Source organism: Capra hircus, chromosome 4, assembly GCF_001704415.2.
Source record: "Capra hircus breed San Clemente chromosome 4, ASM170441v1, whole genome shotgun sequence".
In the NCBI taxonomy this organism is placed as follows: Eukaryota; Metazoa; Chordata; class Mammalia; order Artiodactyla; family Bovidae; genus Capra; species Capra hircus.
The window spans coordinates 17,696,352-17,710,419 of NC_030811.1; the positions used below are offsets into that span (position 1 = coordinate 17,696,352).

General features: G+C 43.5%; 1 protein-coding gene across 1 annotated transcript in view; it reads left to right on the forward strand.

Moving 5' to 3' along the window:
* The window catches only part of ZC3HAV1 (zinc finger CCCH-type containing, antiviral 1), a 51,326-nt gene continuing 39,276 nt past the window's right edge, over positions 2,019 to 14,068 (forward strand). Inside the window, exon 1 of the mRNA XM_018046885.1 lies at positions 2,019 to 2,829. Coding sequence (XP_017902374.1) covers positions 2,522 to 2,829 — 308 coding nt within the window. The 5' untranslated portion in view covers positions 2,019 to 2,521. The remainder of the gene's footprint in view (positions 2,830 to 14,068) is intronic.

The window sequence follows — 14,068 nt, forward strand, 5'->3', positions numbered from 1 at the left end:
ATTGATCGCTGAGGAAGATTTTCTTATCCCTCCTTAATATTCTTTGGAACTCTGCATTCAAATGGGTATATCTTTCCTTTTCTCCTTTGCTTTTCGCCTCTCTTCTTTTCACAGCTGTTTGTAAGGCCTCCTCAGACAGCCATTTTGCTTTTTTGCATTTCTTTTTCACGGGGATGGTCTTGATTCCTGTCTCCTGTACAATGTCATGAACCTCCATCCATAGTTTATCAGGCACTCTATCAGATCTAGTCCCTTAAATCTATTTCTCACTTCCAGTGTATAGTCATAAGGGATTTGATTTAGGTCATACCTGAATGGTCTAGTGGTTTTTTCCACTTTCTTCAACCATTGGGTTTTGCAAATTAACTGGCAGTAGACAGGTTAAAAAGAGAAAGGAAAAAAATAAAGAGAGAAAGATTTATTTAGCATTGGTGGGGGGAAGCTTCCAATAATGGAAACTTCCTAGAATTGCCTGAAATCACTTTATATATCTCAATTAACAAAAGGGTTTCTTTTTTAGAACTTCATTAGAGGGGTAAGGCAATGGTACCCGACTCCAGTACTCTTGCCTGGAAAATCCCATGGATGGAGGAGGAGCCTGGTAGCCTGCAGTCCATGGGGTGGCTAAGAGTTGGATACGACTGAGTAACTTCAATTTCACTTCTCACTTTCATGCATTGGAGAAGGAAATGGCAACCCACTCCAGTGTTCTTGCCTGGAGAATCCCAGGGACAGAGGAGCCTGGTGGACTGCCGTCTATGGGGTCACACAGAGTCGGACAGGACTGAAGCGATGCAGCAGCAGCAGCTGCAGAGGGGTATGGAAGGTTCTATCCAGTTTTTTAATGCTAACTGCAATGGATATTCTGTCTGCAGGGCAACTGAGTTAGCAGGAAACTCCCTTGGAACGGGGTGAAAGGTAGCTGCATTTTCTGGAGGCTTTTGCTTTACTCAGACTAAGAAATTCAGGTAAATTTATTTCTGCATCCTCTGTAGCTCAAACGTTTTCACTTTAATCTCTATACGGTGGCTCAGATGGTGAAGACTATGCCTGCAAATGTGGGAGACCTGGGTTCGATCCCTGGGTTGGGAAGTTCTGCAAAAGGGAACAGCTACCCACTCCAGTATTCTGGCCTGGAGAATTACATGGACAGACAAGCCTGGTGGACTACAGTCCATGGAATCCCCAGGAGCCAGACAGACTGAGCAACTTTCACTTTCACTTTTTTCTTTTATACCAACTCTGTGGGCTTAAGGGAGTCCCCACCGAAGGGGAAAAGATCGTGTCCAAATATTCAAAGAGAGGATATCTAGCTTAAGTCCTGGGATCTGTCTAAGCATGCCCGACAGTGACTAATTGCTATCAGAAATTAAGCCTTGCCTGGGGCACCTCTGTTGATGGTTATAGACAGGCAAGAATGTGTCAAGAAGTGGTTCTTCAAAGAACTCAAAAAAAGGTGAAAAAGCGGGAAAGCAATAATGATTGTTCTTGGAGAAGGTCGGGTGCTGAGAGAGACACTACCCAGTGGTCCCCGCCAGGCAGACCTCAATCTGGAGTCTGGGGGCCAGATTTGGGAAACCTTGGGTAGTATTCTGGCTCCAGCTGTTGGCTGTTTGCTCAGATTACTTCCTGGAGGAGAGTGAGGATAACACTATCTAACTCGTGGAGCTGTGAAGATTACTGATGCTGAAGCTGAAGCTCCAATACTCCGGCCACCTGATGTGAAGAGCTCAATCATTGGGAAAGACCCTGATGCTGAGAAAGACTGAGGGCAGGGAGAGAAAGGGGCGACAGAGGACGAGATGGTTGGGTGGCATCACCGACTCGATGGACATGAGTTTGGGCAAACTCCAGGAGATGGTGAAGGACAGGGAAGCCTGGCGGGCTGCAGTCCATGCGGTCACAAAGAGTCGGCCTGAGCGACTGAACAACAACAACTAATATCGGAGGCAGGGCGCGGGGCTCAGAGCAGGCGCTCTCTTGGGTCCGTTCTTTCCGGGGATGGGTGGGGTAGAGAACAGAGGGCTCCTCAAGAGGGCTCCCAAGACTCGCGTCATTCGCCGCCGCTTCGTCTGGCTTATAAAAGCTCTGCCGGAGCCGAGAGGTCATTTTTTTTTCCCCCTTTTAGTTTCTCTTCTTTCCGAAGAAGCCTCTCGGCGCCCAGCTGGGGAACCTAACCCTCCAGGAGACTGGAGACGAGGGGGCAGCCGTCCGGTGGTCTCCACGGTCGCCCGCAGACAAGCCCGCACTTGTTCGCTCTCTTTGCACGAGGTGGCCGTCGCGATCGGCTTTTGATCTGACGCAGGGACCGGGGTCGGTGAGATCTGGCCTCTCGACCCGAGCTTTTCGGAAACCGAAACCGACAGGCTAGGCTAACGGGCGGCGGACAGCGCACGCTCGCTCGCTGGCCCCGGGCGCGCCCAACCCGCGCTGCGCCCGCCCCCAGCCTCAGGGACTCTAGTAAGTTTCGATTCTCCCGGCAGCCGAGTCCCGCGCGGAGGTCAGACCAGTATAGTGCGCCATGGCGGACCCCGGGGTGTGCAGCTTCATCACCAAGATCCTGTGCGCCCACGGGGGGCGCATGGCCCTGGAAGCTCTGCTCCGCGAGATGCAGCTCTCCGAGGCGCAGCTCTGCGAGGTGCTGGAGGAGGCCGGGCCCGACCGCTTCGTGGTGTTGGAGATGGGCGGCAAGGAAGGGGTCACCCGGTCCGTGGTAGCCACCACTCGAGCCCGGGTCTGCCGTCGCAAGTACTGCAACAAACCCTGCGGGAACCTGCACCTCTGCAAGCTCAACCTGCTGGGCCGGTGCCACTATTCGCAGTCGGAGCGGTGAGTGCCGTGAGCGGGAGGGGCGGCTTCCCCGGGTCCCGGCTCTGGGAGGACGGTGGCTGCTGCTCTGGAGGGGCGCGCCCTCGCTGGGACCGCGCGCCCTATGCCTCTGCCTTGCTTCTCGCGGGGCCCGCGCTTTGTCTCTTGGAGGTTTCCTCCCCTCCAGCGTCGTCGGACCTTTCCTCCAGTATGGCTAGGGCGCTATTGCCCCGGTGAAGACTACGATGAACTCCCCACTTCCATAAGGGTCTGTCTGCAATGCGGAACACCCGGGGTCGATCCCTGGGTCGGGAAGATCCCTTGGAGGAAGGTATAGCAACCTCCTCCAGTACTCTTGCCAGAGGAGCCTGGGGGGCTACAGTCCATGGAGTTGCAAAGAGTCGGACACGACTGAGCAACTAACACTTTCGCTTTTCTCGTAAGAATAAATTTCTTTTGGGCATGCCAGGTTCTAGAGGGTTTGGAGGCAGGTTTGGGAACCACCGAAAATGCCTCCATCCTCTGGAAACTTAAGTATCTCCCTCTAGGCTACCTTACCCGCTAGGGCTTTTTGTGTGGTCTTCCCAGACCCCCAGGCGCGCCTGGCCCCTGGGATCTGTGTCCATCGCGGTGCCTGCGGGGCTCTGCTTTGGCCCTCCATTCCTAGCCACCTCTCTCCCCCCTCTTATTGTCCCTTTTTTTATACCTGACCCTAGACCGCTCCACTGGACCCGAATGGTCCTATTCAAGGTTACCAACGATGGGTCCGCTCACAGATCCTTCCTCGTGGTCGCTTACAGATCCTTCCTCGTGGTCGCCAAGGTGGCCTGAACATTTGGCCAACCACCCTTTGACCAAACCACTCTTGGGACCACTTTGAGACGGTGCTGCAGTGTCTCCCAGGCAGCCGCTTCTGTGTTTCCACTTGTTTTGTCTCCTGAATATAGGTATGCCCCAACGTTTGGGTTAACCTTTTTGATGGGCCTGCCTTCCACTTCTCTCCCCAAAAGCCCTGACACCACTGGGATCAGTTGTCACATTTACAAAGATGGCTCCCTTGTGTACTTCCACAGGCGTTTAGTAGACTCTAGGTTCTTCATCTCCAGGTGTCTGAGAAGTATCTGCATCTAAATATCGTACCAGTCGGAGTCAAACCCATTTTCTTTCCCCCAGGGCAGGGTTTCTGACACTCCCCTCAGCCTCTTCTTCCTCCTTCACATTACCTTAACCATTAATCAGTAAGTCCTTTCATTGAGCACTCCTAAACCTTCCCTTTCTATTTCCTACTTTTCAATCTCACTTCTAAATGAATGTCTTGTTGAATTAGTGAATGATTTTCTCTGACCACAGTCTTTCTCCCCATCTTCCCTATCTGTATGTACTTCTGCTAAATTGTTTTTCTTCATGTAGCATTTGTCATACTTCCTCCCTCCTTAAAAACTTTCAGTGGTGTCTTAGTGTCCAAAATGGTGGGTGGTCTTCAAACTTTTCAGCCTGCACATATTCACCAAGAACTTTAGATTTCTCACTCCCAATACTTGTGTGATAAAACATACAAGACAGAGGTTGTAAATGGATGAGATTAGATGAGATTATTATTTTTTTTAATTCGTTTAGAGCAAAATTTTCAAAATATGCTCCGTTGTTATTAAAAAGAGATATTTATTGTGTTGCGAGGCAACAATTTGAAAGTCTGTTTCTGAGTTTTAGGAAGGTATGAGTTTGGAAGAAGTCATCTAAGTCAGTAACAGATGAAACCAGGAAGGAGGAAAAGAGGGTAGAGATTAAGACAAAAAAAAAAAAAAGGAAGGAACGTTCTAGTGCTCTACCAAATAACAACGGGGATGAAAGGCTTTGTAGTCTTTCCTGTTTTGTTGTGAAAAATTCTTCACCAGTTAGTGCTGGCTTTTAGTTTAAAATACGTAAGCTTCTTGTCTTTACATTTTTTTTTTTACTATGAGTATTTTCCACATACGCTAAAGTAGAGAGGAGAGAATGATGAACCCCTATGTACCCATAGTTTCAACAGTTTTCAAAGTAAGGCCAGTCTTGGCTCATTTACTCTCCCCTTCGCATCCCCATTCCCAACACCAATGTGTTATTTTAAGCCAAATGCCAGAGTTTAGTTGCTTTGTAAAATACTCTAGTATCTCCAAGGATGAAGGACTCTATTAATATAACTGCAGTGCAATGATCACTTTTTTTACAATTATAATTTTAATATCATATAATATCTAGTTGGTTTTCAAATTTCTCTGACTGCCGTATATTTGGACTTGCATTTACAGGGAATAAAACCTGTGCAGACATAATCCATAATTGTTTTAATATGTTGCAATATATGTATTATATTTAGAAACAGTTTTATCACACACACTACATTTAGAAACTTTAGTTTGTTTCTTTATAATTATTATTCTTTGTTGTTTGAAACATCAAAACTGTTTTAAGTTCATAAATTGGGTAGTTGACCTGCACTTTTCTATATTTTAAAAGGGGAATAATATGTACTATATGAATAATATGGTCTGTAGGAATAATTTAGCTTATGCAAGTTTGGGTGGATTTTCTGGAGAATTCATGAAAGTCTTTTTTCTTTTTTTTAGTTGAGTGATAAAGTCTTATTTCTTAAGTGTATTGGTCTAGTCATATTTTTAAATTGTTTATATATCACTTTTGAGTTTGAGGATTAAAAAGTTTTAATCCATTAATGTAAATCATGTGCTCATAATAAGGACCATTGGAGAATTCTTTTTCTTTTGCCTCAAAGCCTAGAAAATATGTTTTTGCCCCAAGTATGTTTTAAAATATTCTCCCTTTCTTAGCAACTTATAAAACCTTATCTTCTAAAAGATGGGTTTGACGCATGGGAGTCTAAGGGCTTTTTTTGTGGATTACAGGGTGATGGGCTCTGTTGACCAATCGATGCCCATGTTGAGATTAACATTTAGTTCAGTAACTGTTCTCTGTTTGCGTGAGGACTTGTTTGCCTTTTGCTGGCCTTATAAATTTTCCTCTGTTTTACTATTATTTATAAATTGGATTTCTGCTATAAATTCTGCAGTTCTGATTTTTTTAAGTTGCTTTTAGCTAGACATTTTAGTTGATGACAGGGCTTGCTTCAGTTTCAGTTTCAGTTTAATGTAAGGAAACTCAGGCCTAGAGCTATTTAAAATTTTACCAAAGGTCACATAACAGATAGCTGACAAAGTTAGTGTTGAACCCAGATCTACATAACTTCTTTTTTAAAAAATATTTGTTTATTTACTTGACTGCAGTGGGCCTTAGTTGCGGATTTCAGGATCTTAGTTCCCTGACCAAGGATCAAACCCAGGCCCCCTGTACTGAGAGCACAGAGTCTTAGCCATTGGACCACCAGGGCAGTCCCCTGGAGAACTTAACTTAGCTACTGGCATTGGCAAGTAGCTGTAGGAAGTGTGATCTTTCATTAATTCAGGTTCAAGACATTTTTTGTAAGCATATTTTCTGTTTAACTGTTTAAAGCAGACTGAGTGCTTTCAACTAGCTTTGCGGCTTCTGCTGCTGTGGGTGTATCCTCTGGGCTCTTCCTGTTTGTGTGACTTTCCTGTTTGCGTAATTGAAACTTTGGGTGGGGGTGGGTAGATAGGAAGAGAATGAATCAATTATTCCATAAATTTAAAAAATTGCAAAGAATCGTATAACAAGCATCAGAGTCTATATATTCTGAGTATATTCCAAAAGCTACACTATATAAAACAATATATAGTATAATAAGCTTATAATTCACCTCTCAGAATAAATATTTACTTTTTCATTTTTGCTTCTTTTATTTTAAAATAAAATGAAAATCATAACATCCCTAAGGTTATTGTTTTTTTTGTCTTCATCTCATTTACCTCTTTCCCCAGAAACAACCTCAGTCATGATTTTGGTGTATATCCATGATTTTAAAATTTCCTCTCATCTATGTTTTTATTCATATACAAAATGTAGTGTTGCTTTACGTGTTTTAGAATTTTTACTCGGTGTCGTGTTTTGAAAATCGATTCATGCCGTTATACGGATCTAGTTTATTCATCTTAACAGCTGTATAGCATTTCATCGTATGATTTGTACCTATTCCCGCAATAATGGACTTTTAGAATATTTCTAATTTTTTGCTACAAAGAAGCATGCTACCAAGAGGATACTTGTCTCTTGGTGCTCATGGCAAAAGCTTCTCCAAGGTATATCATTGTGTTATGCTATACTTAGTTGCTCAGTCGTGCCTGACTCTGCGACCCCATGGACTGTAGCCACCAGCCTCCTCTGTCCATGGGGTTCTCCAGGCAAGGATACTGGAGTGGGTAGCCATGCCCTCCTCCAGGGGATCTTCCTAACCCAGGGATTGAACCCAGGTCTCCCACATGTCTGGGGAATTCTTTACCGTCTAAGTCACCACAGAAACCCATTAGGAAATGGAATTTCTGGGTTCAGTGCAGATTCTGACAAATCAGTGTAATAAATATTTTTACCTTGAAAGTGTTAGTCGTTGGGTCATGGCTGACTCTTTGTGACCCCATGGACTGTATGTAGCCCACCGGGCTCCACCGTCCATGAAATTTCTCAGGCAAAAATACTGGAGTGGGTTGCCATTCCTATCTTCAGGGGAATCTTTCTGACCCAGGGATTGAACCTGGGTCTTCTGCATTGCAGGTAGATTCTTTACCATCTGAACCATGGGGCCAGTTGACATTTTCATGTTTGGTAGTCTCACTTTCCTGATTTTATAGACAATTAGCACTTGGTATTATCAGACTTTTTCTTTTCTTTTCCTTTTAACTTTTTCACTGCACCTCACAGCATGTGAGATCTTAGTTCCCTGACCAGGGACTGAACCGCTGCCCAGACTTTGTATTTGTGCTAATCTGAAGGGTATACAATTGTATCTCATTGTTTTAATTTTAAAATTATTTTCTTATGAAAGTTTTAAATATGTGTTATTTGCTTATGACACTATATACATACAGTGAAAATCTGTGTATCCACAAGTCAGCTTCAGAAATAAAATATTACCAGTTAAAAGCCCAGAATTCTCACCTTTGATCAGTTCAGTCTAGTCGCTCAGTCGTGTCCGACTCTTGGCGACCCCATGGACTGCAGCACGCCAGGCTTCTCTGTCCATCACCAACCGGAGCTTGCTCAAACTCACATCCATCGAGTCGGTGATGCCATGAGATAGTTGGATGGCATCATCTTTCATTATCTCCCTCATTTTACAGGTGATAACTAGTGGTAAACATAACAGCTTTCAGTTTGTGCACATTTAGGATATACAATGTAGTATTTTGTCAAGGAAATGGCAACCCACTCCAGTACTCTTGCCTGGAGAGTCCCAGGGATGGGGGAGCCTGGTTGGCTTCCATCTATGGGATCGTACGGAGTTGGACACGACTGAAGTGACTTAGCAGCAGCAGCATACATTGTGTAGTGATTCCCTCTATCAAGCTGATTAACCTATTTATCACCTCATCTATTTACCCCCCATTTAAAAAAAGTTTATGTATTCATTTGGCTGTGCTGGGGTCTTAGTTGCAGCACGTGGATCTTAGATCTTCATTGTGACATGCGGACTCTGAGTTGTGGCATGAGGGATCTAGTTCCTTGACCAGGGATTAAACCAGGGCCCTGCAAGTTGGGAGTGGGAAGTCTTAGCCACTGAGGCCACCAGGGAAGTCCTATTTACCCCCATTTTTTTAAATGATGAGAACATTTAATAACAACTCTCTTAGCAAGTCTCAAGTATACGATATTTATTACCAACTACGATCACCAAGCTGTACCTTAGAGATCCAGAACTTCTCCATCTTACAGGTGAGCATTTGTACTCTCTGACCAACGTCCCTCCTCCTCCACTCAAATCCCTGGCAGCTACCATTTTACTCTCTTATTTGATGTGTGTGACTTTCTTAGATTCTGTGTGTAGGTGAGATCATGCAGTTTTTGTCTTTCTGTGTCTGGCTTATTTCATCTAGCATAAGGTCTTTTAGTTTCACACATGTCACAAATGGCAGTTTGCTTGTGTTTATGATTGAATAACATGTCATTTTGTGCATCTAAACCACATCTTCTTTATCCATGCATCTGCGAATGCACACTCAGATTGTCTCCATGTCTTGGCTATTGTGAATAATGCAGCGATCCACTTGGGAGTGCAGATATTTCTTCAAGATACTGATTTCATTTCCTTTGGATATACACCCAGCAGTGAGATCACTGGATCATATGTTGTTCTATTTTTAATTTTTTGAGGAACTCCATTCTGTTTTCCATAATGGCCATACCAGTTTACAATCCCACAACACGGTTCTGCATTTGATATTTATTTTCCCCCACATGTTTATTATCTTTCTACACATGCATTTATTTCTAAGCAATATTTAGGATTGTTTTGCCTGTTTTCAAGGCTGTAGATTACATCAGTGATTGGGTATGCAAATATTTGCTTTATTTCATCTTGTTTGCACAACTTAATGTTTGAGACTCACTCCTGCTAACAAAGCCCTGTTTCTATACACCTTGTGGCCCAGGCAAGACAAATTTCTGCCCTGTGCCCACTGCTGTATGGTCCTAGTTCTAGCCCAAGTCTATACCTACTCACCTTTTGAGGAGTCTGTGGAGTTAAGGAATCGTGCTCGTCTGGACCCAGTGGCCTCCCTCCAGGGCCCTCCCCCTCTCCCTCATCGTTCTAGACTATGCTGTGGATTCCCAGAACCCTAGAATTCCCAAGCCCATTTCCAGGGCCTGAGTGGGCCTCTTCCCTGTGTCTTCTGACATGCGGAAGGAATTTGGATGTACAGGCTGGCATGTTCATCGCCTCTGTCTGATGGCACTAGCAATGTGGGACAGAGCCTGATGGGGAGAAGAGAAGTGATGGACTGGAGGTGGGAGCCAGGGCTGACTTTCTTCATTCTACTGTTAATATATTCTATCACAGAACTCAAAGGAGTCTGAGCGTTCTAAATTTGAACTTGGCCTTCCAGGTCATTATGAAAGTGCGTTTGTCAAGATAGGAAGAGAGAACATATTTTATTGAACTATTTCTTAGCTTGATTAATTACTTCTAAGTGTCTAGGTACTTGAGTTCTGGATTGGAAAGATTCCCTGGAGAAGGAAATGGCAATCCACTCCAGTATTGTTACCTGGGAAATCCTGCGGACCAAGGAACCTGGCGGGCTACAGTCTGTGGGGTCACAAAAGAGTCAGACACGACTTAGCAACTAAACAACAGCAACACGGGCCTCCAAACCCCATCATTTTAAGAGAAGGGCTGCTCTAGTTCTTTCTTTTATAAACAATTGCTTTCTTTTGTACAAATGTACATGATTTTTGCATCAGTTTTCTTGTTATTAAAATGCAGGTTGTTTTCAGTTTTTTGTTATTATAAACTAATAATTTGGAATATCTTTCTTTGTGTATACATGGAAGAGTTACCTCGGTATCTAGTAGCAGAATTCCCATGCTTAAGTTTTAGAGGCCGATACCAAATCTCCAGGTGTGCACACCAAGTTTTAGTCCCACCAGGAAAATATGAACATTCCTTTGTTTCACATCCTTGCCAATTGATGGCATCAAATTGTGCCAGTACAAGGAACGTGAAGTTGTACCTCATTATGGTTTCAATACTTTCATATTTTATATATTGTTAGTTTATATATTGTTTATATAAATTTATTGTTTAGATACTGTTAGTTTATATATTGTTACTCTCTAGCACTTCTAAGTCATACTGCTTGTCTTAAAATTTCTTTTTTAAAAGTTTTAGGCAGTTTTTAAAAGTTTCTTTCCATTTATAGTTATTACAAAATATTGACCCTGTTCCCCAGTTTGTACAACATATCCTTGAGCCTATCTTACACCTAATAGTTTGTATCTCCTACTGCTACATTTCTCCTCCCCTTACCCCCACTGGAAACCACTCATTTGTTCTCTCTGTGTCTGTGAATCTGCTTCTTTTTGTTATATTCACTGTTGTACTTTTTTAGATTCATATATATGTGATATCACACAGTACTTTTCTTTCTCTGTCTGACTTATTTCAGTTAGTGTAAAGTCCTCCAAGTCCTTCTGTGTTTCTGCAAATGGCAAAATTTTGTTCTTTTTTATGGCTGAGTAGTGTTCCATTGTCAGAGAAGGCAATGGCACCCCACTCCATACTCTTGCCTGGAAAATCCCATGGACAACAGAGCCTGGTTGGCTATAGTCCATGGGGTCGCTAAGAGTCGGACACGACTGAGCGACTTCACTTTCACTTTTCACTTTGATGCATTGGAGAAGGAAATGGCAACCCACTCCAGTGTTCTTGCCTGGAGAATCCCAGGGTCGGGGGGGCCTGGTGGGCTGCCGTCTATGGGGTCACACAGAGTCGGACACGATTGAAGCGACTCAGCAGCAGCAGCAGCAGCAGCAGCAGCAGTGTTCCACTGTGGTATTCCAGAGTATACTACATTTTCTTTATCTGTCTGTCTGTTGATGGACACTTTGGTTTCATCCATAACTTGGCAATTGTAAATAGTGCTTCTGTGAATATCGGGTATGTATCCTTTTAAACTGGTGTTTTTGCTTTTTTCAGACATATACCCAGTAGTGGAATTAATGGATCATGTGGTAGTTTTTATTTTTAGTTTTCTGAGAGACCTCCATACTCTTCTCCACAATGGTTGCACCAATGTACATTCCCACCAACAGTGTATGAGGGTTCCATTTTCTCCACATCCTTGCCAACATTTGTTGTTTGTGTTCTTTTTGATGATAACCGTTCTGACAGGTGTAAAGTGCTATCTCATTGTGATTGTGATTTGCCTTTCCCTGATAATTAGTGATGCTGAGAATTTTTTCATGTGTTTGTTGGCTATCTGTATTTCCTCTTTGGAAAAATGTCTATTCAGTTGTGCCCATTTTTAAATTGTTTGATTTTGTTTTGATGTTGAGTTGTATGAGCTGTTTACATATGTTGGATATTATATACATTGGCTATTCATCCCTTATTGGTCATAGTGTTTGCAAATATTCTCTCCTATTCTGTAGGTTGTCTTCTCATTTTGCCGATGGCTTCCTTTGCTGTGCAAAATCTTTTCAGTTTAATTAGGTCCCATTTGTTTCTTTTTGCATTTATTCCCTTTGCTTCAAGAGACAGATCCAAGAAAAATATTGCTATGGCCTAATGCTTGTTTTTTAAGTTTGTCTTACGTGGTGTCTGATTCTTGGCAGTTGTTTCTTATTTGCATTGTTCTTTTTCTGTCCTCTTAGCAATATATTTTTGCCTGTAATTGCTTTTATTGTATTTTGTTTTTTATTGTAAACTGTACAGTTCAACAGCAGTAAGTACATTCACGATGTTGTGCAACCATCTCCACTTTCTGGTTCCAGAACATTTTCATAATCCCAAAAAGAAACCCCACACCCATCCATGGGCACACCTCATTCTTTCCTCTCCACAGCCTCTGGTAACCTCTAATCCACATTCTGTTTGCATGGATTTGGCTGTTTTGGAAATTTCCTGTAAATGGAATCATACAATATTTTTCCTGTTGTATCTGGCTTCTTTCACTTAGCACAATGTCTTCAAAGTTTGCCATTTACTTCTGCATGTTACATGTCTTTTGTGAGGGTATATACCCAGGAGGAATCTCCCTAGAAGTTCCCTTTGTTACTAATTGTGCTTTTCCCGTGGAGTCTTCCTGACATTTTAAATAAGTGATTAAAAAAGAATCTGATAACAAAATATTTTCTGCTTTTTACTTAATGTAGAGGTGACAGAATTAAACATTTAAGGTAAGTATAGATTTGTTTACATAAAAAGGTTCTAATTTGATTACTGCTCCTGACCACATTTATTTCCAAACTAGTATCTGTGACCTTTGGGCTTCTCCGCTAGCTCAGACGGTAAAGAATCCACCTGCAATTTGGGAGTCCTGGGTTTGATCCCTGGGTTGGGAAGATCTCCTGGGGAAGGGAATGGCTATCTACTCCAGTATTTTTGCCTGGGGAATCCCATGGACAGAAGAGCCTGGCAAGCTACAGTCCATGGGGTGACAAAGAATCTACAGACTACTTTAGAATTGGCAAGGTCCCAAGATGGTTTTAGAAAAGGAATAAAAGAAGAACTTCAGATCTCAAGTCCAGTGAGAAATCAGTTTAACCAAATTGGGGCACAAAAGTTGGACTCAGTTTGGGAGAAGAAAGTCGAGACCTCATTCATAATTTTTGAATGCTTCACTGAGAAAAAATTTTAATATGTTTCAGACCAAGGACTTACCTAGTGGTCTAGTGTTTAGGACTCCAGGCCTCCTCTGCAAGGGGGGGCCGGTTTGATCCCGGGTTAGGGAACTAAGATCCCACATGCTACATAGTATCTCCTGCTCTTCACCATCTTCCCTTGCTATGCTTTTTCCCAGTCCTGATGTGGACTTAGGGCAATGATGCCAAACTTTCCCTGCACATTGGAATCACTTGAGGAATCTTTTAAAGATACTGGTGCCCAGGTCCTACCCCTGGACGTTCTGATTTAATTGGTATAGGGTATGACTTGGGCATTGGGGTTCTTTTTAAAGGCCATGGGTGGGGCTTCCCTGGTGGCTCGGTGGTAAAGAAACTGCCTTGCCAATGCAGGGGATGGGTGTTCGATTCCCATTCCGGGAAGATCCCACATGTCTTGCAGCAACTAAGCTTACGCACTGCAAGTGTTGAGCCTGCACCCCAGAGCCTGTGCTTTACCACAAAAGCAGCCATGGTAATGAGAAGCTCTCGCACCACAGCTAGAGAGCAGGCCCTGTTCTCTGCAGCTAGAGAAAAGCCTGCACAGCAACCAAGACCCAGCACAGCCAAAATAAATAAAGACAATTATTAATTAAAAAAAAAAAAGGCCATGGGTGATTCTAACAGGGAGTAGAGTTTGAGAACCCCAGGACCAGAGAAATAGGTCAACCTGGGGAGCTTGTCTACAGTGTGTGGCACCTGTACAGTTTGCCTTACTTTTGGTACAATCAGAGATTACAGTCAGTTCCTCCGCCACGCGCCACAAGCAGAAATTACAGTCAGTTCCTCCACCCCGCCCCTCTCCCATTCTGGGAACCTTGGCCATCTGCACCTGCGCCTCACCACAGTCAGCGGTCAGGGGGCGCCTCTTCTTTGCAGCCGGTATACTCTGGGTAACACCGTTGTGGTTAAAGCAGACCCGTTTCTTCGGCTCCACCCTTTCCCTTCCTGCACACTGTTCCTTAGACTGCTCCTGTGTTCT